Source organism: Diorhabda sublineata, chromosome 1, assembly GCF_026230105.1.
Source record: "Diorhabda sublineata isolate icDioSubl1.1 chromosome 1, icDioSubl1.1, whole genome shotgun sequence".
NCBI lineage: Eukaryota > Metazoa > Arthropoda > Insecta > Coleoptera > Chrysomelidae > Diorhabda > Diorhabda sublineata.
This window is the reverse complement of record NC_079474.1, coordinates 33,286,706-33,313,305: the sequence shown is the minus strand read 5'-3', so window position 1 is coordinate 33,313,305 and position 26,600 is coordinate 33,286,706. Positions and strand designations below refer to the sequence as shown.

At 29.2% G+C, this 26,600-nt stretch overlaps 3 protein-coding genes across 6 annotated transcripts in view; 2 read left to right on the top strand and 1 right to left on the bottom strand.

The window, feature by feature from the left end:
• Nucleotides 1-105: 105 nt before the first annotated feature.
• On the bottom strand, nt 106-12,844 carry LOC130444616 (ceramide synthase 6). Of its 2 annotated transcripts, none has more exons than XM_056779853.1 (6): nt 12,472-12,833; nt 12,292-12,412; nt 12,031-12,233; nt 9,980-10,220; nt 9,793-9,911; nt 106-4,023 (listed from the first exon to the last, which is right to left on the bottom strand). In XM_056779853.1, exons 1-6 carry the CDS (start codon nt 12,657-12,659, stop codon nt 3,822-3,824), a joined length of 1,074 nt encoding a protein of 357 aa, XP_056635831.1. In that variant the 5' UTR covers nt 12,660-12,833; the 3' UTR covers nt 106-3,821. The 2 variants fall into 2 exon arrangements, with proteins under 2 accessions (XP_056635831.1, XP_056635842.1); XM_056779864.1 differs by lacking the exon at nt 106-4,023 and adding an exon at nt 7,654-8,141 and having other exon boundaries at nt 12,472-12,844.
• Nucleotides 12,845-13,969: 1,125 nt separating this feature from the next.
• LOC130444539 (UDP-xylose and UDP-N-acetylglucosamine transporter) lies at nt 13,970-16,328 on the top strand. 3 transcript variants are annotated; one of them, XM_056779737.1, is made up of 7 exons: nt 14,010-14,167; nt 14,300-14,334; nt 14,752-14,839; nt 14,966-15,182; nt 15,304-15,441; nt 15,492-15,698; nt 15,761-16,328. In XM_056779737.1, exons 3-7 carry the CDS (start codon nt 14,757-14,759, stop codon nt 16,163-16,165), a joined length of 1,050 nt encoding a protein of 349 aa, XP_056635715.1. In that variant the 5' UTR covers nt 14,010-14,167; nt 14,300-14,334; nt 14,752-14,756; the 3' UTR covers nt 16,166-16,328. The 3 variants fall into 3 exon arrangements, with proteins under 3 accessions (XP_056635730.1, XP_056635721.1, XP_056635715.1); XM_056779752.1 differs by lacking the exon at nt 14,300-14,334 and having other exon boundaries at nt 13,970-14,167; XM_056779743.1 differs by having other exon boundaries at nt 13,990-14,334.
• Nucleotides 16,329-17,815: 1,487 nt separating this feature from the next.
• LOC130441776 (cortactin-binding protein 2) overlaps nt 17,816-26,600 on the top strand; it is a 128,522-nt gene continuing 119,737 nt past the window's right edge. The window contains exons 1-2 of the mRNA XM_056775572.1: nt 17,816-18,122; nt 21,695-21,750. Coding sequence (XP_056631550.1) covers nt 21,721-21,750 — 30 coding nt within the window. The 5' untranslated portion in view covers nt 17,816-18,122; nt 21,695-21,720. The remainder of the gene's footprint in view (nt 18,123-21,694; nt 21,751-26,600) is intronic.

The window sequence follows — 26,600 nt, the reverse complement described above, 5'->3', positions numbered from 1 at the left end:
TGCAAACAGAGAGTTCATTATATGTCATGATTGACATCTATACGTTACTTACCTACCGTTTAGATTTTGTTGTATTAAGGATCCGGATAATAATAAATAGCGAAATTACTTGAAAAAAGTTTTATTCAAATTTTTATAAATCAAAAAATTTTTATACACTGGAAGTTTTGATTGATACAAAAAAATTTAGCCTCGACGGTCGGTTCTTATAAAATTGTGATAAACGTTACAACGTGCCAATATTTTTTTTTACAAAAAAAAAAAATACATATGAAAATAATCGATTATTCTAATTAACACTCTAATTTATTAGACCTTTTGATATGTTTATGCTTCTAAATGTTCTGGATTTTAGGTCTTTTATGATTTAAAATTAGTTTATTTTCTAATTTTTCAATTAATAGATAAAAATTTGACGTTTTCACTTCTAGTCTTTATCAAAATATTTATTTAAATAAGAAGAGACTTAAAATCAAGAACATTTAGAAACATTAACAATAAATATAGTTAATGGCAATTTTTAATTATTTATAATTTTTTTTAGCTAAGCCAATTTTTGCATTACCAATTGTTTTAATGAAGGGGGGCTACCTATTACTTATAACCTGCAATATATTTTGAATATTGATAATTTTTTTAATAATATATAGTAAATTCAAACCCTCATTATTCAGACATGGTAAAAAAATATGAAAATTATATTTTTTGGTAGTTTTTATGACCAAAAACCCCCTGGGTTATACCACAATTTTGTATTGGAATCAAAAAGAGTTGAAAGTTGAAAAAAAAAAGACGTTTGACTTGACAATGCTAAATAACTTTGATATTTATTGATCAAAATAGTTGATATTCTTAATAATAATAAAAAATAGTTGCCCTTTTTCAATATAGTGTTTATTTACATATTTATTAATAAAAAATGTTTAAAGCAATAACGATAAACACTTAAGACGCAATTGGTAGTAAAATATTGACAATTAATACTAAATATGAGGCAAGGAGACACAAAAATTTTATAAAAAGTACTCCGGTTTTTCAAAAAAGAAATATTTGTTAAGAGTAGATGGAATCCCAAAATTTTTCAAGAAGCATAAACAAAGAAAAGAATCAATTAAACAATTTAAAAAAATTTCTTGGAGGACATAACAAAAAAATAACAAAATAAACGTGTATAAATGAAACCAGTGACAGCTAGGTACTTCCAAAATCACATACATCCAGCAAAATTAAATACGCACAAATAAACTACTTCTGCAAAGTCACAGTAGTACCAAAATAAGAAGCAAAACAATATGAAAAGACTCGGAATTTAGTATTTATAATAATAATAATTGAAAAATAACAGTTTAAATAATTTGGAGAGAACGATCATATCTACCAAAAGAAATATTTAGAAAACACAATAGCAAAAAAATAAAATTTGTGCTTTTATAAACATATGTGAAAAATTCTATCCAGCAGATGTCACTACCAATAAATAAAAAACTTTCGATTCTTCTTTATGGAAAGAAATTTGTTCCGAGACACGTTTAAAGTTCATCTACTACTATATTCGATTTTAATTGTTAACTGTGATGTAGAACAAAAAATTGGTAAATATAAAACAATCTAATTATTCCATAAACAGAAAGCAAAATTATCTACACCAATCAATTAGGATATTTAACAATTTATAAATATTTCAGATACTTTGTTGGTATCCAAACCGGGTTAAATGAGAATTCTCATCTCGAAAAATAATCAACTAATAGATTTTTAGTGTAACAATATTTTAAATAATTTTATTCACATTCACACTCATTTAGAATCAGAACCTCAAATATTTTTTGACGCTATTAATGATCAATTTGTAAAAATGCAAGAAAATCTTTACCTGATATAACTCCTGAGCCACTGAACACACTGTTTACACTATCACTACCCAACACTCACAATTACACTGTCTGCGCGTTTCGATAACCAAGTTATCGTCTTCAGAGACTGAGTTTACTTTCAGTCTTGAGTTAGTGTCCTAGTGGTAATATAAACAGTGTTTTCAATCTGAATATCACCAACGATTCCAACTTAATAACTCTTGAGGACCCTAACACTTTTGTGGAATCACCTACAAAACAATAGAAAAAGCATCGGAAAAAAAAATTGGGACAAAACCTGGGACAATCTACAAGAGTTGAGATAGACAAAAACCCTCCTGAGAAGCTATAACCATAATGCTGAATGTACCAATTTAAGCAAAAATAACCTATAAATATCAACAGAAGTCCTTTAGTCTCGATGGACGTGCAGACTCTTGTTTAGTAGAGGACTAACTGAAGAGTTCCAGAGCAATACACATGGGAACGTATGAGATTGAAGATGAAAATATCTTGCAGCTACATCTATTTGAACTTTCGATCAATAAACCAACTGTAAACACTGAGGATCTGTAGTATCACAGCAAGAAGTGGGGACACAGTAGATAGACATACATACAATCCTTGAGGAAACACAAAAGCAATTAGAGGAAACATTATGAAAAAGTATTAAATAACTGGAATAAAAAATGAAGAGAAATGACAATAAATTATCAAGTTCTTCATCCATGTCGTCAAAATAGAGATCTAAGAGAATATGGATAGTAGAAGAGGGATTGTGGCAATAAAAAACCAAAATATACACTTTTTAAAAAATTGTTGTGGGATTGTGATAATAAAACACCAAAATATACCTTTTTTAATAAGAATTCTAACTACTTTATTGACTATTAAAGATGCTGGTTAAATGATACGGGGGCTGGAGAAGTTCTACTGTGACAAAAAGGATAAAAAACTAACAGGGAGTGTAGTTTCTAAAACAGATGACTACTATAAGCTTGTTTTTTATTGAAAATAAAAGATTTTAATTATGAGGTGACAGTGAATAAAAGTATTTAATTGTCTACTATTCATAAAAATGTTACTGAAAAATAAATACCGAATTAAATATTTACAAAAAGTGTTTCCGCTTCCTGTTTTGTTTTATATTTACATTAATATGAGATTTGGAATGTTTGATTTGAGAAAATTGAAACGGTACTGAGTGCATTTACCTTTCGAAAAATATACATAAAAAGTTGTAATAGAATAAACATAATAAATCTTTGGAGTAAAACAAGGTACAATCCTTGTATAGTGTATAGATCACAACAACAAAAACTTTACAAAATAACTATACAGGACGATTCCTAAATTATAAATTTAATTACTATCAATTAATAACTAAAAAAATAATAATAATAATTAGAAAATTGGACAAATAGCCACGACAGGGTGATCTGCCAAGTGGTTAATCAAAAAAATTTGAACCATGAAAACGTTAAACAAATGTATAAAGGGTAATCTGTTGAGCGATAGATCGAAATATGTTCCACCCTATATATTTAAATTTTGGATTCTAAATTTAGAAAAAGAATCACAAATGTATACAGGGTGATCTGTTAAGTGGATAATCGGAAAAAATTGAACCATAAAGACGATAAACAAATGTCAAATGTATACAGGGTAATCTGTTGAGCGATACATAAATTTTGGACTCTATAAATAGAAAAATAACTAAGAAAATAATCAAATGTATACAGGGTGAACTATCGAGTGATGGATTGAAGAAACTTTGGACTTTACAGATGGTAGTCGAATGTATACAGGGCGGAGTATCAAACTATTTTGAATAGTTCTTGCAAACATTGATTTTGCTATACCGTTGTTGGAATTTATTATTCAAATACTTGAAATATATACGAATGAATAATTTAAGAAAAATCCTGTAAAATAATATTACCTTATTCAATTACCGGCTACTATTCATTATGATTTGGAATCTTCGCTAAAATCGTCGCTACTTGAACGGATATCTCCTTCCATTTGGCCGGCATTCAAAGAATTATGTACGATTTTCAATATCAAATAAGTCCAGATGCAATGGAGTAATAAGAGGAGAATTAAGAGAGCGTTGAATATGTAATAAGCCGGAAACATAGGTACCACTTGTGGAGCGTCTATAGATGTACTGGAAAAATATTTATTCGATTCAATATCGCATGATATGGTGCACCGAAGTTTCAATTCAATTTCATCACGAATCTTTTGGAAAATATTCGAGGGTTGTTGATTTTCACTATTAAATTGATTATAGAATCAAAAATTTATTGAATTTGCCTTATAGCTAGGCACTGAATAGTAGAGTTGAAAATTCGGTTCTGCTTGATAACCTGCTAAGCTAATTATCCACTAGGTAGCGCTGTTTGATTCTATTTCAATTTTTTTTTTTGGACAACATTGTATATAAGGTTTTTATTTTTTTCGAGAAATAATTTTTTTTCAAATTTACCTAAAAAGGGAGCATTAAAAGGGATAGCAACTAAGTAACGCCCCTATAGATGGCGCCTTATCATCCTATTTTAATTTTTTGTTGGTTAACATTATATATAGGATTCTAATCATCATTATTATCATTTTTTTTTGAGAGATAATCGAAAATTTATCAAATTTTCTTAAAAAGGAAGCATTAGAAGGGGTAGCAACTAAGCAACGCCTCCACCAGATTGCGCCATTTCATTCTTTTTAAACTTTTTGTTGAGCAACATTGTATATAAAGTTCTAATTAATTCTTCTAAATATTTTCTTTTTAGTTAATTAAAAATTTAAATGAAACCTACAAAAAACCTTAGACTTTTTCGTATTGCATAAATAATTTCGATTTCTTTATACAAAATTACAAAATCAATGACCCTTATATAACCCTCATTACACATCCCTACTCTTTTCTTAAAATCCAACGTAATTTATGAGAAAAATTATGAAAAACATTCAGATTTCATTTAATTGAACTTTAAATAATGATATTTGGTATTAACATGTTTGCATCCAATAACAAAATGGCGCCTACGACTTTTTCATCAAATACACGTTTTGATTTGCCACTAGAGACATTGGTGTAGAGTAATGACTCCCGAAATGTCAATTTTCACTGTCTACTTGAAAGTATTTTTTAATGTAAACAAATAATTTTGAATATATTTTCGTAATTTCCAATTATAACTTATTTTCATTTACCCTTATTTCCATTTTTCTAGTTTTGAAATGTAATAAAACGTTTGCATCCAATAACAAATGGCGTCTACGACGTCTCCATCAAAAACACACTTTGATTTGCCACTAGAGGCGTTGGTATAGAGTAATGACTCCGAAATGTCACATGTCAATTGTCACTGTCTACTTGAAAGTTTGTTTACAGAAAATAAATAATTTTGAATATATTTGAACGAGTCATCATTTTCATAGTAGAAATAACTTTTCAAATCTCGAAAAAACATTATTAATAATTTAAAACTTTGCAGGTCGACACTTTCATAATAAAATCACATTTTTAATGACCCAATTTTCACTTTATCAAAAACAAACTTCGTTTAAAATCTCTTCAAATAAATCACGGAAAACAGAGAGGGTGATAACATTATTTGAATAAGTAATTATGTGTATATATTCAGTAGTTTTATCGTTGACATAATAATGTAGACGATGAACATTACGCAGAATATTTAATATGTATAAAAACATAAATAACGTTTCTACAGTTGTTTTAAATAATGAAAATTGAGTTACTAAATGAAATAGTACGAAAATGATAGTCAAATTACTAATTATCATTTGATCCCAATAGTACTTATACGAGGATTGCTACTGATGTGAATATGTCAAATCCGTGACATATGACAGATTTGACATATTCACATGAGTGTTGCCGTATCTCAAAACTTAAGTAACAGCCCTCGAATTGTAGTATTTTATCCTTGTATCACCATAAATAATTTAAATATTTCTTTAATTTATTAACAAGTACTTTTGGATGTCCCTATATAGATTTAGCTTATAATAAAGTGTAAGTTTTCAATTAGGATTTTTTTCTGCTTTTATAAATATTTGGAATAAACATTTTCGTGACTGAAATGAAGAAAAAAGCAAAATATAATCAGAAAAAGTGATAATTTGGTAACTTCATTGAAATTATCATCGAATCCGTAGATGTGCATCTAGTCGTAGAAACTTTTGATGATTTCGAAGAAGATTCAATTTAAAATAAAGCTGATATCAATTTTCATCTGTTTATATCTTCAAAATATGAAAATAATTTTCATAACAACCAAATAATTACTTAAACGATGATTATTTTTAATAATATCACATCTTTGACCCATTTTTATTTCTCTTATAAATCCACAAAAGTTTATATTTCAAAATATGAGTCTTCAACTACAATTCTACGGCATTTCAACATAGTATCATCATAAATTCTTTAAATATTTCTCTAATTCATCATCAAGTAGTTTTGGATGTCCCTATATAGATTTACCTTATCATACAGTGTAACTTTTCAATCAGGATTTTTTTTCTACCTTCATAAATATTTGGAAAAAATCTTTTCCTGGCCAAAATAATGAATAAAATAAAAACTTATCATTGTAACAAATGAGAATATTAGAGTTATAAATTTTTGCTGCATGTCTATTAAACAAAAGCTACTGTGTCTGTTATTTTTGTTTACCTCAACAACAATTAATCGCCAAGATAAGGAACGGAAATTAACAATAGCGATAATATTTCAAGAATACATAGTTAATTGATTAAATATTTCGCAATGGATACAATATTTCTACTGGCAATGGAAAATAAAGTAAAATGTTTTCGATATATTAGATGTGTACCTCAAAATTTATACCAAAATACATAATTTTAAGTAAATTAAAATTTATTGAAATAATATCGAATTGAAACATAGATCAAGAACTGTTTGATGTATAAAAATCTATTTTATTTTGTGAAACTCTGAAAGCTTGGACCAGTTCAACTTAGAAAGGAATCATCAGAACATAAAATCCAAGCTGGTTTGTGAATACCTGGGAATAAATGAACCAGGCAACAAAAATTACCCTCCAATGGATTATGGAACACACTGTAGTTAAATGAAAAGGAATAACAGATATTTAGCTAGAAGAAGAACAAACAAACCCTTCATTGAACCTAAACAAAGCCATCAGAGCATAAGATCCAAGCTGGTTTGGGAACACCTGGGAATAAATGAGCCAGGCAACACAAATTACCCTCCAATGGGTTATGGAACACACTGGAGTGGACTGAAAAGAAATAACAGATATTTAGCTACGACAAGAACGAACAAAACCTTCGTTGGACCTAAACACTTTTGTGTTACGGGCTATTAAATGTGGACTTGAAGTATTAAATTCCTTCGAAATGTAAATTATATAGAGTCAAGAAATTATACAGAATGTACTAGTTTGTTTCAATTATAAATTTAGACAGTTTCTTAATAATATGCAGGCTCCGTTACTAAAGGGACAATAATGTATATGCGAGAACTGATATTAAAAATTTTTCTTCGTGTAACTTAAACATCTTCTAAATTTGCTTATAAGCGTCAAAACATCTGTTTGCGGAATCGTAAATTATAGATTCAATGGGACCCATCAGGAGAGCGACTTTTTTTAAGAAAATATTTTCTTTCATCATAATTGATCAATTATGAATTAATAAAAATGTAGCAACAAATAAATAGAAAATGTTAATAAACCTTGCAAGCAAATAAAAGAAAACACATAAAAGGCGAACACTCACAAAAAAATTTGACTCAATAATTAGAATTTATTTGCAATTAAATAAAAATACTGCCTGACCAATTCCAGAAAAAACTTACATAAATATAAAAATGTTATTTGGTCGAATACATGCAATATAAATGAAACAAATTTAGAAAATAAGAAAATACAAGATTATTTTGAAAAAAAAAAAATTATGTGATGGTATGTAACCCAGAATTTTTCATAATCATTTCAATTGTGCAATAATTTCTTATTAATCGTTTTTTCAAAAACATCTTGTACTAAATTAACGTTAACCTAAAAAAAAATTCTCTAATCATATTTTTAATCGATATCATCTGAACTTGATCGAGCATCCCCTTCCATATGGCCGGAAAGTACGAATTTTTTAACGATTTGCAAAATAAAATAAGTCCACACGCAGTGCAAGAAGAATAGTGTTAATAGAAGACCGTTAAATACATAATAAGCCGGAAACATTGGTACATACTCTCTGGCACCTATCGATGTACTGTAAAGTAAAAAGAAACCAATTCATTAATTTTTCAATTAATCTGCAATATATAGCAAGTGGTAAGCCTATCGATGACAAGCATTTTGTACACCTCACGACAATGGAGTATAAGACAGATAGAACTACAAACATTTGATGTGAAATAACATTACAAACAATTAACAAGTCTGGCAACATTGGAGATGACAATACCATGAATAGAATACACTAAGAAATCAGATTTGAAGACATTACGTAATCAAATAGAGTTGAAGGTATTTGAAACTCAACATTTATAAAGTATTTAAACTACTAGAATATTAGACAACACTAAATTGTGTTATTGAAAGCAAAAGAATGTTATTCATCGACAAATTGAGTTGAAATCATCAAGAAATCCGGAAACATTAGGTTAGGATGACAAAAGCAATGTTCAAAGTATTAGTCAGCATTGAAAATAATAGAAAATTAGTCAGCACTACACCATCTTGAATTTAAAAATTGTTCAAAGCATTAGAATGTTATTCGGTATCAAAATTTAAGAAAATGAGAGCTGAAAACATAAAAAAATCCAAAAGCATTAAGTCAGGCAGCATTACAGAGCAGCATTTAAACAGTTGGACAACATTGGAAACAAAAGAAACTTAGCACTAAACAATCTCAAATTCAAAAATTGTTGGAGGCTGTACAATGTAACTAAGAAATTTAGAAGCAATAAGTCAGCATTTAAATCCAAAATGTTGATCAGCACTAAGCCTTACAAATTTTGAAATTGGAAGCATTGGAATGTTAATCAACCACAAGGTTATTAGAGTTTAAGACATTGAAAAATATAAAAACAATGAAAGGATTTAAATTGGATAGCAATGAAGATAACAAGGAAGTCAGATAGTTAATTGTGAGAGGCCAAGTGGCCTACAGATAGACCCCACATGATGTTACCAAAGGCCAATGTCTCTTAAGAAACCAAACAGGCTCTTTGGCTTGAACCCTTTGTTGGAGGGAGTCAGATGCATTCGATTCAGATAGTATTAACAGTATTTGAAATTAATCATTCAAACAGCTGAGCAGCATTAAAAGCAATTAAATATTAGTAAGTACTAAAGCAACTTGATGATACCGAAGTCATTAAGAAATCCTACAGTATTCAAAATTGTATAACAATAAATTAATTAAAATAATTAAGTTAAGCATAGCATCAAAGGCATTTGATAATGAGATTCGATAAATTAGAAACTATGGTATCGGTGTAAATAATAGAATGTCAGTATTAAGACATAAGCGAGTACTAAGCATTAGATTCATTAAAGAATCAGGCAGTTTTTGAAAAAAAATTATAATTAACAATTAGACATTAGTAGATTATTTGGCAATAAAATCATTAGTACATTGAGTACATTCCTTAGTTATTAATAAAATAATCAAATTTTAAATATTTACACTTGTAATTAAACAACTTCAAGGTGAAAATTAAAATATCTGATTAAAATATTTATTTTATCAGTTGTGTTTTCCTAGTTTCCTGTAAGGAATAATCCAGATCAAAATCTAAGATGATTTCAATACATTATTCAGCATTATTACAGCATGTTTGTTTTTGTATCACAAGAAGCATATTTAGCAAAAAAATAACAATTATTAATATTAATGAGAAAAATTCGTTACTCACTTTTTGATTATCCAAAACGGGAATATTCCTATTCTTGTCACTATCCACAGGACGGTAAACAAAGCAAAAATAGCATCACAGACTTTTTGGTATCCGGAGTATTTCGCCATTTTGGCTGCCTGAAAATCACGCCCCGACAAATTGATTTAGAATTTTTTGTTTTTACCTCGCGAGAAAAAAATAATACCTCGAGGAAAATATCAGCGCTATCGTGGACGACCAAAACCAGTGTACCAATACGAAATACGTTAACCACCCAAGACAAGCACATCAAAACTATTGTTGCAATATGATGAATGAACATCTGCCAAAAATCTTTACGTTTAACATCGAAGAATTGGCTTACACACAACGACCAATAAAACGCCATAGACACCATGTAATACCACCATATGTCGTCGGTAACGTCTTGGTGAGGGAAATTTGTCCTGGAAAAAAGTTTGTACCAAAATACTTCCAAATGATCACCTTTATCTGTGTCATTTCATTTCGAGCCATGTATATTAAAGTTCGATAGTGTCTTTTAAAATTAAGATTACAACACAACAGTCATCATATTAAAATTTCAAACCTAACAATGGTACAACAATATAAAACCAAATATATCCTGTATTAGGTATTAGGGTTGGCGATAAAGTAATTTCAGTTTTGTAGTATAAAATAAAATCTTTCTTTCAGTTTATGATTCCACTCTCATAAAATTTCTGGTCCTTATCAGCAAAATACTGAAAGTTTGAATATTCAAAGAATTCTGTAAACTTCGAAATAAATGGTAATCAGTTGGTGCCAGATCAGGGCTGTAAAGGGTATGTAGCATCACTTCCCAGCCAAGCTCCAATAGTTTCCCACGAGTTGCCAAAGATTATTGGGGACATATGCATTATTATTGTGGGACACTAAACCTTTCGGATTTAACAATTTTCTTTGATTGCTTCATCCAGTTTCATTAATTATTGACATTAAACATCAGAATAAAATAAAAAAAGTAAAGATAATAAATAAAATAAATAAAGTTACATCAATGTGATCAGTGTCATGTGACAAAAGGCAAAGTACAGCACTAACATAAGTTATTCAAAAAATAGTGGGGCCCTGCAAAACGCCCTCCCAATAAATAGCCATAAATTTAAGACTTTTTTGTCTTATTGGTATTTATATTAGTTTTAGTAGTAAAGGGACTTTCTTAGATTGTTAAAAATACTACAACTGTATAGGTTAAAAGTTGGAAATGATAATTTGAATCATCAAAAGATTGAAATTTATTAATCATCCTGTAGAATACAAAATTAAAAATCCAATTTCGCAGAATGATTGTAATTAATATAATCAATAGAGCATAAAATATTGAATTTATCTTATGTAAGGAACAAATAAAGGAACCATTATTATCATGGAAATACAAGATAAAGTCTTATCTTCAGATAAGAAGAAGCTTGTTATAATGAATGCTTTTGCCTTTTGTATGTAGTCAAGTCACTCTTATAAAATGTTTAAAAGGGCCAAATCCTTCTTAATAAGAACTAAAAAAACTGATGAACTTGATTTGTCGGAATCGTCCCATTTGACGAGAGAACGGCCGATTACATCAGAAGTTTTAAAAGATCATCAACGAAAGTATAGGTTGAGTTTAAACAATCAAAACGTAGATACAAGGCAATTTGAAGAATATTTGAAACAAAGGAAAGAAAAATCTGCTCTACACAGTGAGTTACTATTAACATTGAAACGTAATAAAAATGAAATTGATAAGTTTGATAGTTCAGTGGAGGAGAAACCAGTAGAACCAAAGGAAGTTCAAAAAGTGTGTGATAAACTGAAACCAAACTATGATGAAAAATATAGGATAGTGTATTTGGACAATAAACTTATAAGAAGCAAAAGTACAGTAGACAAAATATCAAAAACAAGAAAAAAAGTGTGAAGTGAATAAATAATAATTTAATATTCTATAATGATCTCATGTATATTTAAGTATTCTTTTTATAATTTTAATTATTAGATAATATAAATATAGGTAACTAAGACTCTAATTTCCTTAAAAGTACTGGAACCAAATTAAGTAAAACTTGTTTAAATAGAAAGAAATTTATTACAAACACTATAAAATTATATTGTAAACATGGCACAAATTAAATAAGAAAACAGTCAATTTTAAATCTATAAATATTGTTTCTTTTTAAATATTTTGTAATTACTACTTGCTATTAAAGACTTCAACATGAAAAAAAATTAACTTACCAGCATTCACTTATATCCCACAACCAAGGTTTGTCCCACAATATTGTTAATCCATAGATGAAGCTCAGGGTGTAGTACAGACAACGCCATGAGTTTTCACAAAATTTAACCAAAGTTGAAGGTTTGTTTTGACCTTTCCTCAACCGTAACCATCTCTCAACCTGCCTTTCACTCATATCTAATTGTTTTGCTAAACCTTGTATCTAAAATAGACATAAATGAAAACAATTTCCAGGTTCAAACATCATTTACTAGTCGAACCTGTTTATGTTTCCATTTTTTTGATTGTGAATAAGCTTTTTCAAGAACGGGATTATCGGGAGTCTTTTTAGGTCTACTATTCTTAATACCTATTGATAAAGCAACGGGAGCAAACCAATATCTATCACATAAAACATTAATAATGATAAACTGAAGAAATGTTTTAATAAATTTACTTACTTTTCTAATATATACCGTAAAAATAATAATACCAATGCCATCGGCAAAGGATAAAATAAATGTTTTGAATTGGCATGACGAATATTGGGATCTGCATCAGGAGCTATATCTTTCCAAGTGGTATTAGGGGGTAACCAAATATGTTCACACCAGAACGATTCCATGATAGTTTGAAAATAGTGGGCCATTTTATTACCAGCTTTTAAATTACCTACTAATAACAAAATACAATACTCATACTATTAACACGCCTATGTTTTAATTCTACATATAATTTTAAAAAAAAATTTGCCGAACTACACCCCTCTATTTCATGTCATTTTGAATGGCATAAAAACCTTGTATTTGACAAATGACTCATTAAAGCAGTACTGCCAACTTTATCTTTTTCAAGTTTATGTAATAGAAATTTCTATTTCTATGGTTTACGTATTAGTCTCAATTTCAATTTATCGAAATCACAGGAAGACAAAAGGTTAATTTATAAACTAATACGCTCGTACCCGCATTGGCGCCTCATTCAAGTTCAACAATAATTAAATAGATTACTAAGTGTAAGAGCTTATGAATCCAACTTAACATTTTTAATGAACAACGTCGAAATCAAAAACCCTTTCTGGAAAACCAGTGCAACAATTTGTATTTCTATGGTTTACGTATACATCTCAACTTATATTTTCTAACAATACAGCCAGATTAAACTTGATGAGAAAAAAACTATTACGAAAAAAGTGGTAAAATTTCCTAAAAATTCCTCAACTGAGAAATAGGGAAAAATCAGCGTGACCTGCTTATTTTATGACGTAATATGTACCGAGGCTACAAAATATTCAAATATATAATAAAATGTATTCTATTTTTCCCTCAATATTTAGGTTTGAACGAAATGTCAATATTAGTCATTAGTAACATTTTTAATGTACTATTATTACTATACTATAGATATCGTACCTAACTTACTTATTCTAAATTAAGATTATCTCTAAATAGTGGATATCAACCGAAGTTGTCAACATAAAAAGTAGACAAAGATAAAACTCTTGAGGAAATACATGTATCAGTTTATTACTATACTACTATATTTTATCAACGCCTAAACAACAATAATTTTATTCAAAAATGAAGCTCTGAAATTATAATAATAATTGACATTTTGTCTTTCTACTAATGACAGATGTAAAATTGTAAATGTTCACTAAATCGTTGAGTGCCTACTTCATATTTGTCACGACATATAAATTTTATCTAAGAAATATATTTCTGTTAAATTTTCATAGCCTTTTTAGTAGATTAAAATTATATAATGTAATATGTGTTGCCTAAATTCTGTATTATAAATTAATTGAGAATACATATATCAAATATATTCAAACTATATTCTGATCCTCTCAAAACCATTTATTTTCTATTAATAATTCCACAAAGTACATCTATTAACACACAATAATATTGAAGATAGATAGTATTTAAGATGAATATTATGCAGGTCCGACTCTGCAATAGCAATTTCGACTGACAGACTGCCGCTTAGCCACCAGTATTTATTTACGCTTTAAATAATGTGCCGCTTAAGGCGACGGCGGCAACATTGATATTATCTGCCAGCCTTGAAATTTGGACCTTGTTAATATTTTGTGGAGGAATTTAAAAATTGATTTGCTGCAAATAACTCTTAGTGACAGTTACGTATCAGTTGGTGAGTTTTTTAGGTTAACTAAAACTCCAGTGGGTATTCACGTTAACTCATCGAATATGTATAATAGCTATTAACTGGTTTATTTATGGTTAACAGTAAGACTTGTGAAACTGAAATATTTTCTGCTTTTAGTCATTTTACGTGAAATAAGTGTGTTGATTTTTACAGTGAGTAAATCTGTATTATTTGATAAATAAATATTAAGTATTAGTTTTATTAATATCAAACAGAGAATGACCTTAATGATTTTTTAATAGCTATTAATTAATTTAGGCACAGGTCATTAAACTGGTGCTGATGTAAAACTAATTAATTTTATTTGAATTTTGATGGTATTTATTTACAATATTCGTTCTCGTCTAAAATGGAATTAAGTAATCAACCTAATCGTTATAGTTTTTAAGATTGAGGATTTGTTGATACAATTTATTTTTCTATTTATCTTGTTTCTGAATTATTTTACTATGTTACGAAATTACAATCTATAAATAAAGTAAAATTTTGTCCTTAAAAGCAGAGACGGACTTGTTTCTGAATATTTAAAAATAACCTAACATTTGGATAGAATAATTTTTTATTTTTAGTAAAAATGAATGCCAAAGCCACTCAAGCGATAATATTTACATTAGTAGGATGTATGTTGAACAATATATTCTTGGAATATATAATTAAGTAAGTATTCTGTGGTAAATAGCTTTGGTTTTGGAAAATTCGTTATTTTACTGGAAAATATTAGGAAATTTTTTTATATTAGTGCAAATATTTTGTTGTAAATTTGAATTATTTATAATTTTTTAGATTAGATCCAGGTGCGGGGCATTTAATAACATTATGTCAATTTATATTTATTGCTATGCAGGGGTTGATTTTTACATCTAAATTTGGTACAGTCAAACCCAAAATACCCTTTAGCAATTACATGACTTTAGTCGTTTTATTTTTCACTACGAGTGTGGTGAATAATTGGGCTTTTGCTTTCAACATTCCTGTTCCTTTACACATGATATTTAGAGCTGTAAGTCTTATTATCTTCAATTATAATATCTTCTAATTTATTCCTAGAAACAGGTCAGGACCGACTCATATTTATTGAACTTATTATTTAGTGAAATGTTGTTTTCTATAGTTTTTTGTAGGGTTCACTTATAGCTAATATGATCTTGGGAATTATTGTATTGAAGAAAAAATATACCCTTGAAAAATATTTATCTGTCATTCTTATAACACTTGGAATCATCATATGTACTCTATATTCCAGTAAATCTAAAGAAATAGTGAGTAAATACTAAATATCTGTCTCAAATTGTATCTGAAACTATTTTAGTCTTGTACTGACTGTAATGTTGGAACTGGTGATGTACCTGAAAAAAATACATCAGAAGAAGAAGTTTCCACCGAATTTTTCTTTTGGTGGATGATTGGTATATTTCTTCTAACAGGGGCATTGTTATTATCTGCTGCAATGGGAATATTTCAAGAAAGGTTGTATCAAAAATATGATAAACACCCACAAGAAGCACTTTTTTACACTGTAAGTACAAACTAGTTGATGTCATTTTATGATAATTTCACTTGTAATTAATTTTTTTCTAGCATATCTTACCCCTCCCTGGATTTTTGCTCTATTCAGTTAGTTTATCAGAACACATAGACATAGCAAACAAAAGTGACATGTACACACTACCTTTAATCAACATAAGTTTACCTATAATATGGTGTCTCTTATTTCTCAATGTAGTTACCCAGTATATGTGTATAAGTAACGTTTATATATTAACTTCGGAGTGCGCATCTCTAACTGTTACTTTGGTAATTACACTGAGAAAATTCTTTTCATTAGTATTTTCAATAATTTATTTCCAAAATCCGTTCACTTTGGCTCATTGGATTGGTACTATTATGGTATTTACGGGTACTTTGATGTTTTCCGAAACGCATAAGAAAATTTTAGGTGCGTTTATGCCTCCGCAAGAGAAAGTGTCGAAAAAGAAAAACTAAAAACTGCATTTTTATGGATTTTTATATGCGTACATTGTTTTTTTAACTTATGTTGTAGACGATGTTAAAAATATACAATTTTATCAATTATCTACAGTATTATCGTTGAAAATGTTTTAAGCAGTTATGTTTTTGTTTTAAAATAAAGTTTAATAAAATAGTATTTTTTTTCTTTTTATCACTTCCTTGGTAAGTCCAATCCTGTGTTCCTCGAATAAATCTGAGACCATATTTGGTATCATAGAAGTAAACTTCTTATGATTCATAGTTTTCCATAATCTATGAACACTTTAAGAACAATATATTTTAATAAGCCGAATAGCCCTGGCGGTTAAGGCCTTTTTAACGTCAATATGAGAAGAATATATTTTAATATCTACTCGTTAAGGAATAAATCTTTATCCAATGAAAATTTTATTAAATAAGAGTATAATCATAGGTTATGCAATACAAAATACAGCGGTATAAAATGAATTGCCTATATTATTAGTAATGATCTGAAATTAAAAAGTTGATCTATAAGTAACTATTCAAAGTACACAAAAATAATTTTTGGTGGTTAACAAGATTACTAGAAATAATTTACACACCGTTTACTTCAGTGGAACTTTTCTATAAGTTGTAATAAAATTATAATAGAAAAAGAATTTATTTGGTTTGTTAAACTAAAATTTCAGAAAATTGTTCGATTTAAATATTATAAAATTGTACTCATGTTTCCGTACATTTGTATAACGATTTTTTTTTGGAATAGTTATCATATGATAAAGGGATTAAAACAATTATTCGTAATTGAAAGTAAAATTACAAAAAGAATACATAGTATGTGCATAAGTAATACTATACATAATAAAACATTATATGGCGGGAACTAATACTTTAGCAACGTTTGCTGTAAAAAAAGATGCCAACGTGTACTTACAATTAGTATGTACAGCGTGCGTTCACAAGATTGAAATAGTTTTACTGGAAATCTATAAAAAGACCACTTTGAGTTTGAATTATTTTTTTATGAAAATTATTGAACTTTCACAAATGTCATCATGAATATGTTCGTTGCTGTTCAATACTAGATATAGTTCAGGTGAAATCCAAGTCACGAAGATGCTTGTTTATTCAACACTGACCAGATTTTATAAATAGATCCTTCATATTTGTTATTCATAATGAATTACATAGAATCTCGTACCTTACTTTTGAAAATACTATAAAAACTCAAAATTTTAATTAGACATTGGAAGAAGTAAGAGATATAAATGGAAAAAAATATCTTTCCTTGTTTGAAATATGAATATAAAGAGAGTGTTTTAGAGGTTAAAATGTTTACCTTGAAATTTTTTATTTTATAATTACGTTAGCATCGAAAAATAAGTAAAGCAATATATTATTTTCAGTTAATGAATGACCACTTGAATTTTTTAAAATTTTGAGCACTATCCATGAAATCACCTGCCTGATAACACCTGAGATTTAATAAGCAGTAAATAAGTGTTTCATTCGATTGAACGAAATAATTCCTTCACTACCTGAGGTATTTACTGAAATATCTTCTTAGTACCACTTAAAAGAGTACTCTCTCTATGTCTTCGGCCATTTTTATTACACAGGTAAGTATGTACCTCTCCCTTCCTCACTTCTCTTCCCGCCACTACTACAGGTTGTTGAAGTTGACGTACCAGCTAGTTTAAATTGAACGAAGTAGGAGGTACAACTGATTTTCCTTGCGTCATAAAGTTTCAACGATTTTCTTTCGATCAAATGCCGTTTTATCACATATTTAAAAACCTCTAGTGTCGTTAAAACGTCGCTGGTTCATTCAATAAACATGTGAAAATGTTAAAATTTGTGTATATCAGTGCGAAATTGTGAAAGAAGTGAGTGGTTGTGTATACATTCCGATGTGTAAAAAGTTCGATGCGATTTTAAAAGTGCACAGAGTGATGACGGCTCTTTAGAGGTTTGTTTGCGATTTTTCCCGAGATTTCTTTTTATATTCGTATAAAGTTCAAAGAGCATATGTGAGAAATGTAAAAATTAGGTCGATACATACGGAGAAAGTGATTTCTACTTAATTATTTTATTCTCGTCGATTCTGCCGTTAGAGAAAGATGCTCGAAGTATCTACCTAGTTTTTCATGACCGTTCCCTCGTTATATTAACACAAAATAATTATTTTTCTCAACCAATATTAACGAGAATTTTGAACAACTATCAATAAAATCACTATTTTTGTTATATTTAATTTGTTATGCTTAATTTAAACGAATATTACCGATAGTAGGTAAACGTTTAGGTAGTAATTAAAAATCATTTTCATCAAATAATTTCGTTTTGTTGAATTAATTAATTATATAACAGTTTTATGAATATTGTGTGAATACATAATAATTGAAATAATGAATATAAAATAACAGTATTCATAAAAATACTGGTACCTATACTATTTAAAGTAAAAGACATCTGATTTTTTATTTAACCCTCGTATTTAATCATAATTGATGGTGTTTTCTTGATAAATCGTCTTGATTTTAAGTGCCCTTGTTGTAGTCTATTTTTATGAATGAGAGAGTAATAGAATGATGAAGCATACGTAATCCATAGGCGTACCACTTCTTGTAGTAGACAGTTAAAATATATAAAAGTTATACCCCAATTTGATTCTTGATAAAAAATGGCATTTGCATTATGGAGTTTTCAATTTCGATGGGTGTTTGACTGGGAGAGGTTCGCCATGGATTTTCGCCTTTGGGATAAATACTCTCTATTAGAATAACACAACTTGTCAGAAAACCTAATAAAAATGAAGGATGAAGTTTTCCAAAATGTGTATTTTTTGTTGATAATCAAGAAAATAAATATTTAAGAAAATTATAAAACCCAATCTGATTTTTTTGCTATTTAATGTACCTATTAATTGAAATTGGTGTTTTCATTCGATCCTCGTATTGAAAATGCACTGATTTATTACAAGTATATTTACTATTTACAGTTAAGGATATTTATTTTTTGAGGAAGTAAAAAGAGTAGTTCGAAATTATACTTGCGGTGGAACTCAATAACGAGAAAATGCAACCGGAAGATGAGATTCATTCATTCGCTTCCGTATTTCCGTACGGTTTTCATTTAATAATAATTATTATAGAATGAAAATGGTAGTTAATGTTTGAATAATTTAACGGATAATTTATTATTCTATTAGTTAAGAATGTAAATAATTCCGGTTTACTTAATTGTTTTACATGAGATAATTGACTCATAACCTTATTCTTTGAATCGTTCACGAGTTACATCAAGAAACAAAAGTTATACAAAATAATCAAGATGAAACAGCTGACAGCAAGAGACTTTATTATTTAAAGTACCTAGGGCATAACAAACTAAAAAAGAAATTAACACATTTTTTGGCTCATCAGATTTCAATGAATTTTTTTTTAATCGTTTTTATTATTTCGATAAATATTGTTTAGTATAATATAAATAATTAGCTAAATTCTAAAAATATTCAGCTCCGTCCTTGTATGTGAGAAAGACAGGTCTGATGTTAATATGTCAAATATGTCATTGCCGTCATAAAATTTGTTATTTTTAATGGTGAACGTAATCAGAACGTGTTGACATATGAGAGCTATTTGAGTTAGAAATATTTTAATCATTCACTTCGACTTTTGGTGATGAAACGCCTTCTCGTGAACGTCGTCTAAAATCGGCTGTTGTCCAAGAAAACATCGATGCTGTCCGTAAATTGATATTGACATATGACAAACCGTAAGATTGAAGCATATTTGGGCATTTGCTTGAACGTTCGGCAGTCAAAACATCGGAATGATGGGACATCCACCGTACAATCTTTGTTGGGCACCCAATGATTTCTTCTTATTCTCGCAGATCAAAAATAAATTGCGTCAAATCACGTTTTAAATGATCTTAATGGACAATATTTTGAACAACACTAAAGCCATATCCAATTGTAAATATTTGTTTTATTTTGTCTATCTCAAAACTTAAGTAGTAACCCTCGTATCTATAATCATATACAAAAAGAAATTTATGAATCCTGACGAATTTACTCAGAATAATCATATTGCATTTTTTCAGTCTTATATAAGTGTTAATAAAGTTAATCTTATCGCTCAAAGTAGGGCACAATCGAGGCCAAAAAGTCAGTTATACAGGTGGATTTAAGAGAAGCGTGTTAAACATAACCAATTTGTTTTCGAACTTCATATATAATTACTTGTTTGTATTTTTGTTTAATCTCTAATAGATCGGATGTGTTTTTAATTGCGTTATTCAAGTAATTATTTTCTAATTTTCAAAACATTACTAAACAAATTACAAGTTTATTAAACATAAATATCTAATTGAAGATGTACGAACGTCATCTGGCACTTGGCAGATTTATGAATTTTGTATACGTTTGTGAGACATTGTTTAATGTTCGTAAATCCCAATCTCCGCCCAATTTAGCATATTAACCAATAAAAACTGTTATTTCAATAACAAATCAGCTGTGATGTTTTTTTTATTCAACGTTAGAGTTGAAAAAAACTTTGGAATAATCTCGTAGCATTGTTGTGAAATCTCATTAGAACTGTACACCATCGGTCAAAAGTTTTTGTCCACCTAGTTTGCGTGAGATACAAAAAATAAAAACAATACGATCGATTTACATATTTATATAGATCGACATAGAGGATGGATCGACATATTAGTTGGTTGTCAAATGTCAAATATTATTGTTCCGTTCAGAAATTTAATTTGGGACAAAACCCAAGATTTATCAATCTAAATAAAGTTGATTGTCAAAAAACAAAATTGTTGTTTTTATTTAATCCCGAGCATTTTCATATTTATTATTATTTACCTTTGAAACTTTGTCTGTACTTTCACAAATAATTCAAGACCAAAATTAGCCAAATCGATTTCGAGACTAACGAACAACAATTCATTTATCTAAAAAACCCTATTTCAGAACATAACCTCAAAAGATCTTTATAGTGCAAGAAATCTTATTTAATAAAGAGCTTTTGAAGCTTTTCTTTGTGTTTTAAATTTGTAAAGTTGTTTCTGTGAGTTCAGACTCCAATATGAATAGTTATCTTGTGAATTTAGAGGCAAAGAAAGCGGAAGTTGAAATTAGATATGAACAATATAGACCCGTTCAGTTTTAGATCCAAGAATTTTGTAATTTAATGAATGCATTATGGGGTGGGTAAAAACATTTGACCGGTAGTGTATATGACTAAAGTAAATTCCCTTTTTTTTCACTTGACTTCTTATCGTAACTTGAATAACCCTTATTTTCTTAAGTAACTTTGTTTATCTCTAACTATTTCTAAAAACAAAGCACATTTCACGTTTGGATTAGAAAATTGGCTATTCCCGACACGCTCTCATTCATCCTTTCAAATTTAAAAGTATTTTCTGATTAAAATGAAACACTTTGTGCGAGGAGGCTTTACAGAAAAAACATTAAGAGTACTTATTTTGTAATTAATCACTCGGTGAATGGGCTTTTTTGTGTTTCAGGAGGGACATTCCAGAAGAGAAATGGTATGAAGGAGCCGGATCACTTTAGCGAAACGGTGAGTAATTATTATTTCGACGTTTTCAAATGTCAGAAGCAGTTCATCGAAATAGTACAGGCGATATTTATCTAGTTTGTGCGGTCCATGAGCTCTTGGACTGTACCAAGTAAAGTAAAGATCACGAAAATCACCAAAAAAGTGATGGCTACAATATTTCAATTGATTCCATGGAGTCAAATACAATCGTGAACGTGGCATGTTCCTCTGACTTACTAAGGACGTTACGCCAACAAATTATCGAAAAATGCTCGGCTAAATCACTCGTGGTGTACACTTGTTTCATATAATGCTCCAGTCCAAGGCAAATGTACATGAATGTGGCTTTGCAGAGATTGCACACCCACCATATAGCCTTGATCTGACACCTATCGACTATTTTTTCTTCGTGAAGCTGCAAACCGAGTTAAGGGGTTGAAGATTTAACTTTATATGTTAGACTAAAAACTCATGAACTAGTCTACAGTAAAATGGATACTATTTGTATATGTTGGAACCTGTGAAGGTATAAAGGATTCCGAGGCTCGAAATAATACAAATAACTTTCTTTCTGAAATATTCCAGCAGTTTCTTTAGATCTTTTTGGACAATTTCTTGCCTTATTAAAACTATTTTGATATATACACCGAAATAATTTAAACTTATTACGTTAAATCAACAATTTAACGTGTTTTTTTTTATAACTTTATATCACCACACTACACCAGTTTCGATTATTTTATTGCACAATTACACAAATTGTTTTATAAAAAAAATGTTATATTAACGAGCACTGTAAATTCGTGAAAAAAGTTGAATAATATCTATTGTTTTTATTTTCTAATTCGTATTACATGACTGAACTAACCGCCAAAAGCACAATGTCATAACTGTCAATGTCACATAATTTGTTTATAATTACTGCGTTCGTCAATGTACATCTGATTAATCTGACTGTTCGGTAACGTTCGACAATCCACTTTATTTCGATATGTGACTGCTGAAAGTCAAATTTTAGACTTTCTCTGATAGCAGAAAGTATATTAGTAGTAGTAGAGCTAATCAGTTTGATATTGCTAGAAATATTGGGATTTTTGCTATAATTGTTAGAAGGGGACTACTTTCAGTCAGATTGGGTAGTGAAAAGTCTACTGCTGACGTCACAGATGAAGCAGATCTGTGTTTTAAACGTCATATATTTTCTTTGCTACAATTAAATAACTCAATACATCAACTTTTATGATTCATTACAGTCTCATTAATAATAATTAAATAATAAATAGTTGGAGATGATACCTTAATGGGGTTAAAGTTGACATAAAACTAACAGAAATATGAAATACAGACAATTTATAGTGATGATAAACTTAATTAATGAGGTTAGAGTTCATAGATAATGATGCGCCGCTGTTTTGGATCACTTAACTCTACCACGGCTGCTTTAAACTTTTGTTTTCAATAATGTATAACAATACATGAAGTTCATATTTATCATACTCCATACATACCTAGAAATTTTCACATTAATTAAGAGACATCCCCTATAATTAAATGTATGTAGCTGATTAATTTCATCTTTATGTTTTCATACTAATCAGTCGTGTTCGAATCCACCTATTTAGTTTCATTTTGTTTTCGGTGACTCATAAATAACTTGACCTTGACTATATACTTTGTAGGAGATTAAATAATATCAAATTTCTGATACAGATACTTAAATATATATTTCAATATTCCCCGCCTATGACTGCTGGTGTCAGTTGTTAAGTTACTGTGCCCTCTTGAAATGTCGATCATCATCTGTCACTTCACTTTTTTCCCCCAGTATCCCGTTTCGAAAATATCCTATTATCCATTAGGCGAATGGTAAATAGAACATTTTCGACATCTATACATAAAAGGCAATTTATTTCTTTTCAAAAACTGTTACATAAATCACTCTACACGACTCAAATTTCTTCTTTTTTCATCTGTTAATCGTCAGCAACAAGTGTCTCTCAATATTTTCGACACATAACGAACTTAGTCTATATCGATTATGGTAATAAATTGTTGTTCTGGCTTAATATAAATCGTCTCTTGAAAAGCTAAACTTTTTTAACAACACTTATTAACTAAAATACGACTTTTACAAGAAATTCTAAATACACAATTAGTCGTTTGAACTGTCGATGTTTACTATTGTCATTCTGCGCCCATTCCCCGTTGGGAATGGATTTAAACCAGTAGATAAATTATTTTAAAAATCTTGTCGCCGTTATCGTTAAAATCTAGTTCAAATTATGAAAGAATTTCTCAGCAGCTTATGTTACGAAACCATAATATTCGTACTCGCCAAATCTTTGATCTCTGTCAATATAATAACGCAACGTTGCCGGCACTTCTTATTTTACGGAAATTTTAAGTGTTTATTAAATAGTAGACAAAACAAATGATGATAGTGACAATTTTAAGTTTAGTTGCACAAATTTAACCGTTATTGGCCTGGTGACGACTCTGCGCAATATAGAAAACGTGCTTCAACCGGACAGTTAACGTTATACGGTCCAGATTAACAGGTTGGAACAAAATTATGATTATATTTCAAAAATCGGCATGCAAATCTTATTTGTTTTCATTTATTTACATTAATGGTAATAGAACGAATAGTTTGAATTATTTTTTGGACATAATCATCTAATAATGTTCGCTTTATGATGTTTGATGCACCAAAATAAGTGGTATGTCTTCATACTGTCTCCATTATTCCTTATGTTCAGTCCTTTTGGATTCAAAATGTTTCTCCATATTCTTCATACGTCGAACCAAAACAAGATTTCCTTTCCATGATGTCTCCATTCTTTCCTAACAGGCGTGATGATCGTGCATTTAGATCCATAATGTTTCTTCCATATTCTCCATAAGCACTAAAAAACAAATTTTACCTCTCCATGAAGTTCCAATTATTCCCAATGATATAAGATGTTGGTTCTTTTAAATTTAAAATGTTTCTAAATTTTTTCCGTACACCTTAAACCAAGTTTTATGCCTCTATGATTTTTCTTCTTCTTCTTCCTTATTATTTGTGTTGTCGGTCTTTTTAAATCAAGAATGTTCTTCCATTTTCTCCATAAGCATCAAAACAAAGATTTGTGAATATGAAATGTTTCTCCAATTTTTCCATATGCATTAAAACAAGTTTTACCTTTCCATGATGTCTGTATTTCTCCCTATCATCTGTGATGTTTTACCTTGTAGATTGATTCTCCATTTTCCCATGAATTATCTCACCATATCTGATGGGAACCATTAGGATTTGTTAATCATATAGTCAAGTGATTCAAAGTATCAAATATCCTTATCTACTGTTTTTATAGTTATTGTATACGATAAGATTTAGTATTTAAGGCAGTTTGTACACTGATACAGGGTTTTTAATAGTTTGATATTCGTCGAATACGATAGTCGAATTAATTAGTTATTTTTTTTGCTTAATAAATTGTTTTTTACAAAGTTATGTAAATTTTATCCTTAAAATTAACATTTAGAAAGGATTTTTTTTATTCGAATGGATTCCATTAAACTGACTATTAAATATAAAAACATCTCTAGATTTTTTTCCGTTGTAATTTACATTGTTTCAAGGTTTTCACGATTCTCCGGAGGCTGTATTTCTATACTGGACATGATCGACAACACTCTCAGTATTGTAAAATCATCGTAAATACATGATAAATTTGAATTTCTAAACATAATTTCAACATCGTATGTATATAAAACGAGTTTCGTTTTATCTCAGCAAATATTTACATTCGAACTAACATTATTGGCAACGTCGTGCTAAAAAATTTCCTTTTGTCTGTCGTTATAGGAGCCGCATAATATTGTGATTCAACTTCTCAGTTCATAAATCAACGAGAAGCCAACAATTTGTTGAATTTCGTTGTAAACTTTTTAATTTCAAGGTAGCAACATTAAATTTTGCTGGCTCAAGGTGACGTTAAACTCGATTGAAAATTGTAAACGGAGTCAGTAAACTCTCGCTTAAATTTCTCGTCATATTGGTCGGTAGCGAGATTATGAAGAAATCATTCAATTGGAAATTATGTAGTAATCATTAAAAGTCGAGGAAAAAATTACTTATGACGAAAATTGAGTTACTAAAAACTGATGAAACTTTTTTGGGAAACGAATTATATTCAGAAATAATTCGAGATCGTCTGAGGCATGCGCATTATCTAATTAAAGACCGGTGATAATTTTCTTATAGGGCAAACTCAGCGGAAAATGGTAAAAGTTACAAATATTGGAAAATTTAATGGAATGTTCACAGCTATTAAGGCGAGTGGGGTTGATAGGGGTGTGAAATGATTTTAGTTTAATATAAAAGTTCTCTACTTTCATTATTATTAATTCTCTTATTGCCTATCTTGTGTATTAAATATTAAATTTTTTGATGTCTTCTGTTACTTGACTTTCCCTCTTTAGGACTTGTACACATGAGGGTGTTCGACGCCGCGTTGACCGTGCGTTGGAAAAAAGTAGTACCGTCAGTCAAACAATGGTGTTGGAAACATATGCTTGTTTAAAAAATCACTCAGGCCAAAATAATTGGAATATTGAGCCGAAAGTTTAGAGTGATGTTGAGAAAGGTCAGTTGTATGTTGAAAAAAATCAAGATGATCTTTGAAGTCACGGTATTGGAAATACGAGACCTCAAACTTGATTTAATATCAATAAAAACATATGCTTGTTTAAAAAATCACTCAGGCCAAAATAATTGGAATATTGAGCCGAAAGTTTAGAGTGATGTTGAGAAAGGTCAGTTGTATGTTGAAAAAAATCAAGATGATCTTTGAAGTCACGGTATTGGAAATACGAGACCTCAAACT

Coding starts and splice junctions, on each gene's coding strand:
- LOC130444616 (XM_056779853.1), bottom strand. CDS start 12,659: ATGGCCCACTATTTTCAAACTATCATGGAATCGTTCTGGTGTGAACAT. Junction 12,234..12,291: donor AAAAATGGAAACATAAACAG/GTTCGACTAGTA, acceptor TGTCTATTTTAG/ATACAAGGTTTAGCAAAACA. Junction 9,912..9,979: donor GCGCTGATATTTTCCTCGAG/GTATTATTTTTT, acceptor CGTGATTTTCAG/GCAGCCAAAATGGCGAAATA.
- LOC130444539 (XM_056779752.1), top strand. CDS start 14,757: ATGAATGCCAAAGCCACTCAAGCGATAATATTTACATTAGTAGGATGT. Junction 14,840..14,965: donor TTCTTGGAATATATAATTAA/GTAAGTATTCTG, acceptor ATAATTTTTTAG/ATTAGATCCAGGTGCGGGGC. Junction 15,183..15,303: donor TACACATGATATTTAGAGCT/GTAAGTCTTATT, acceptor AGTTTTTTGTAG/GGTTCACTTATAGCTAATAT.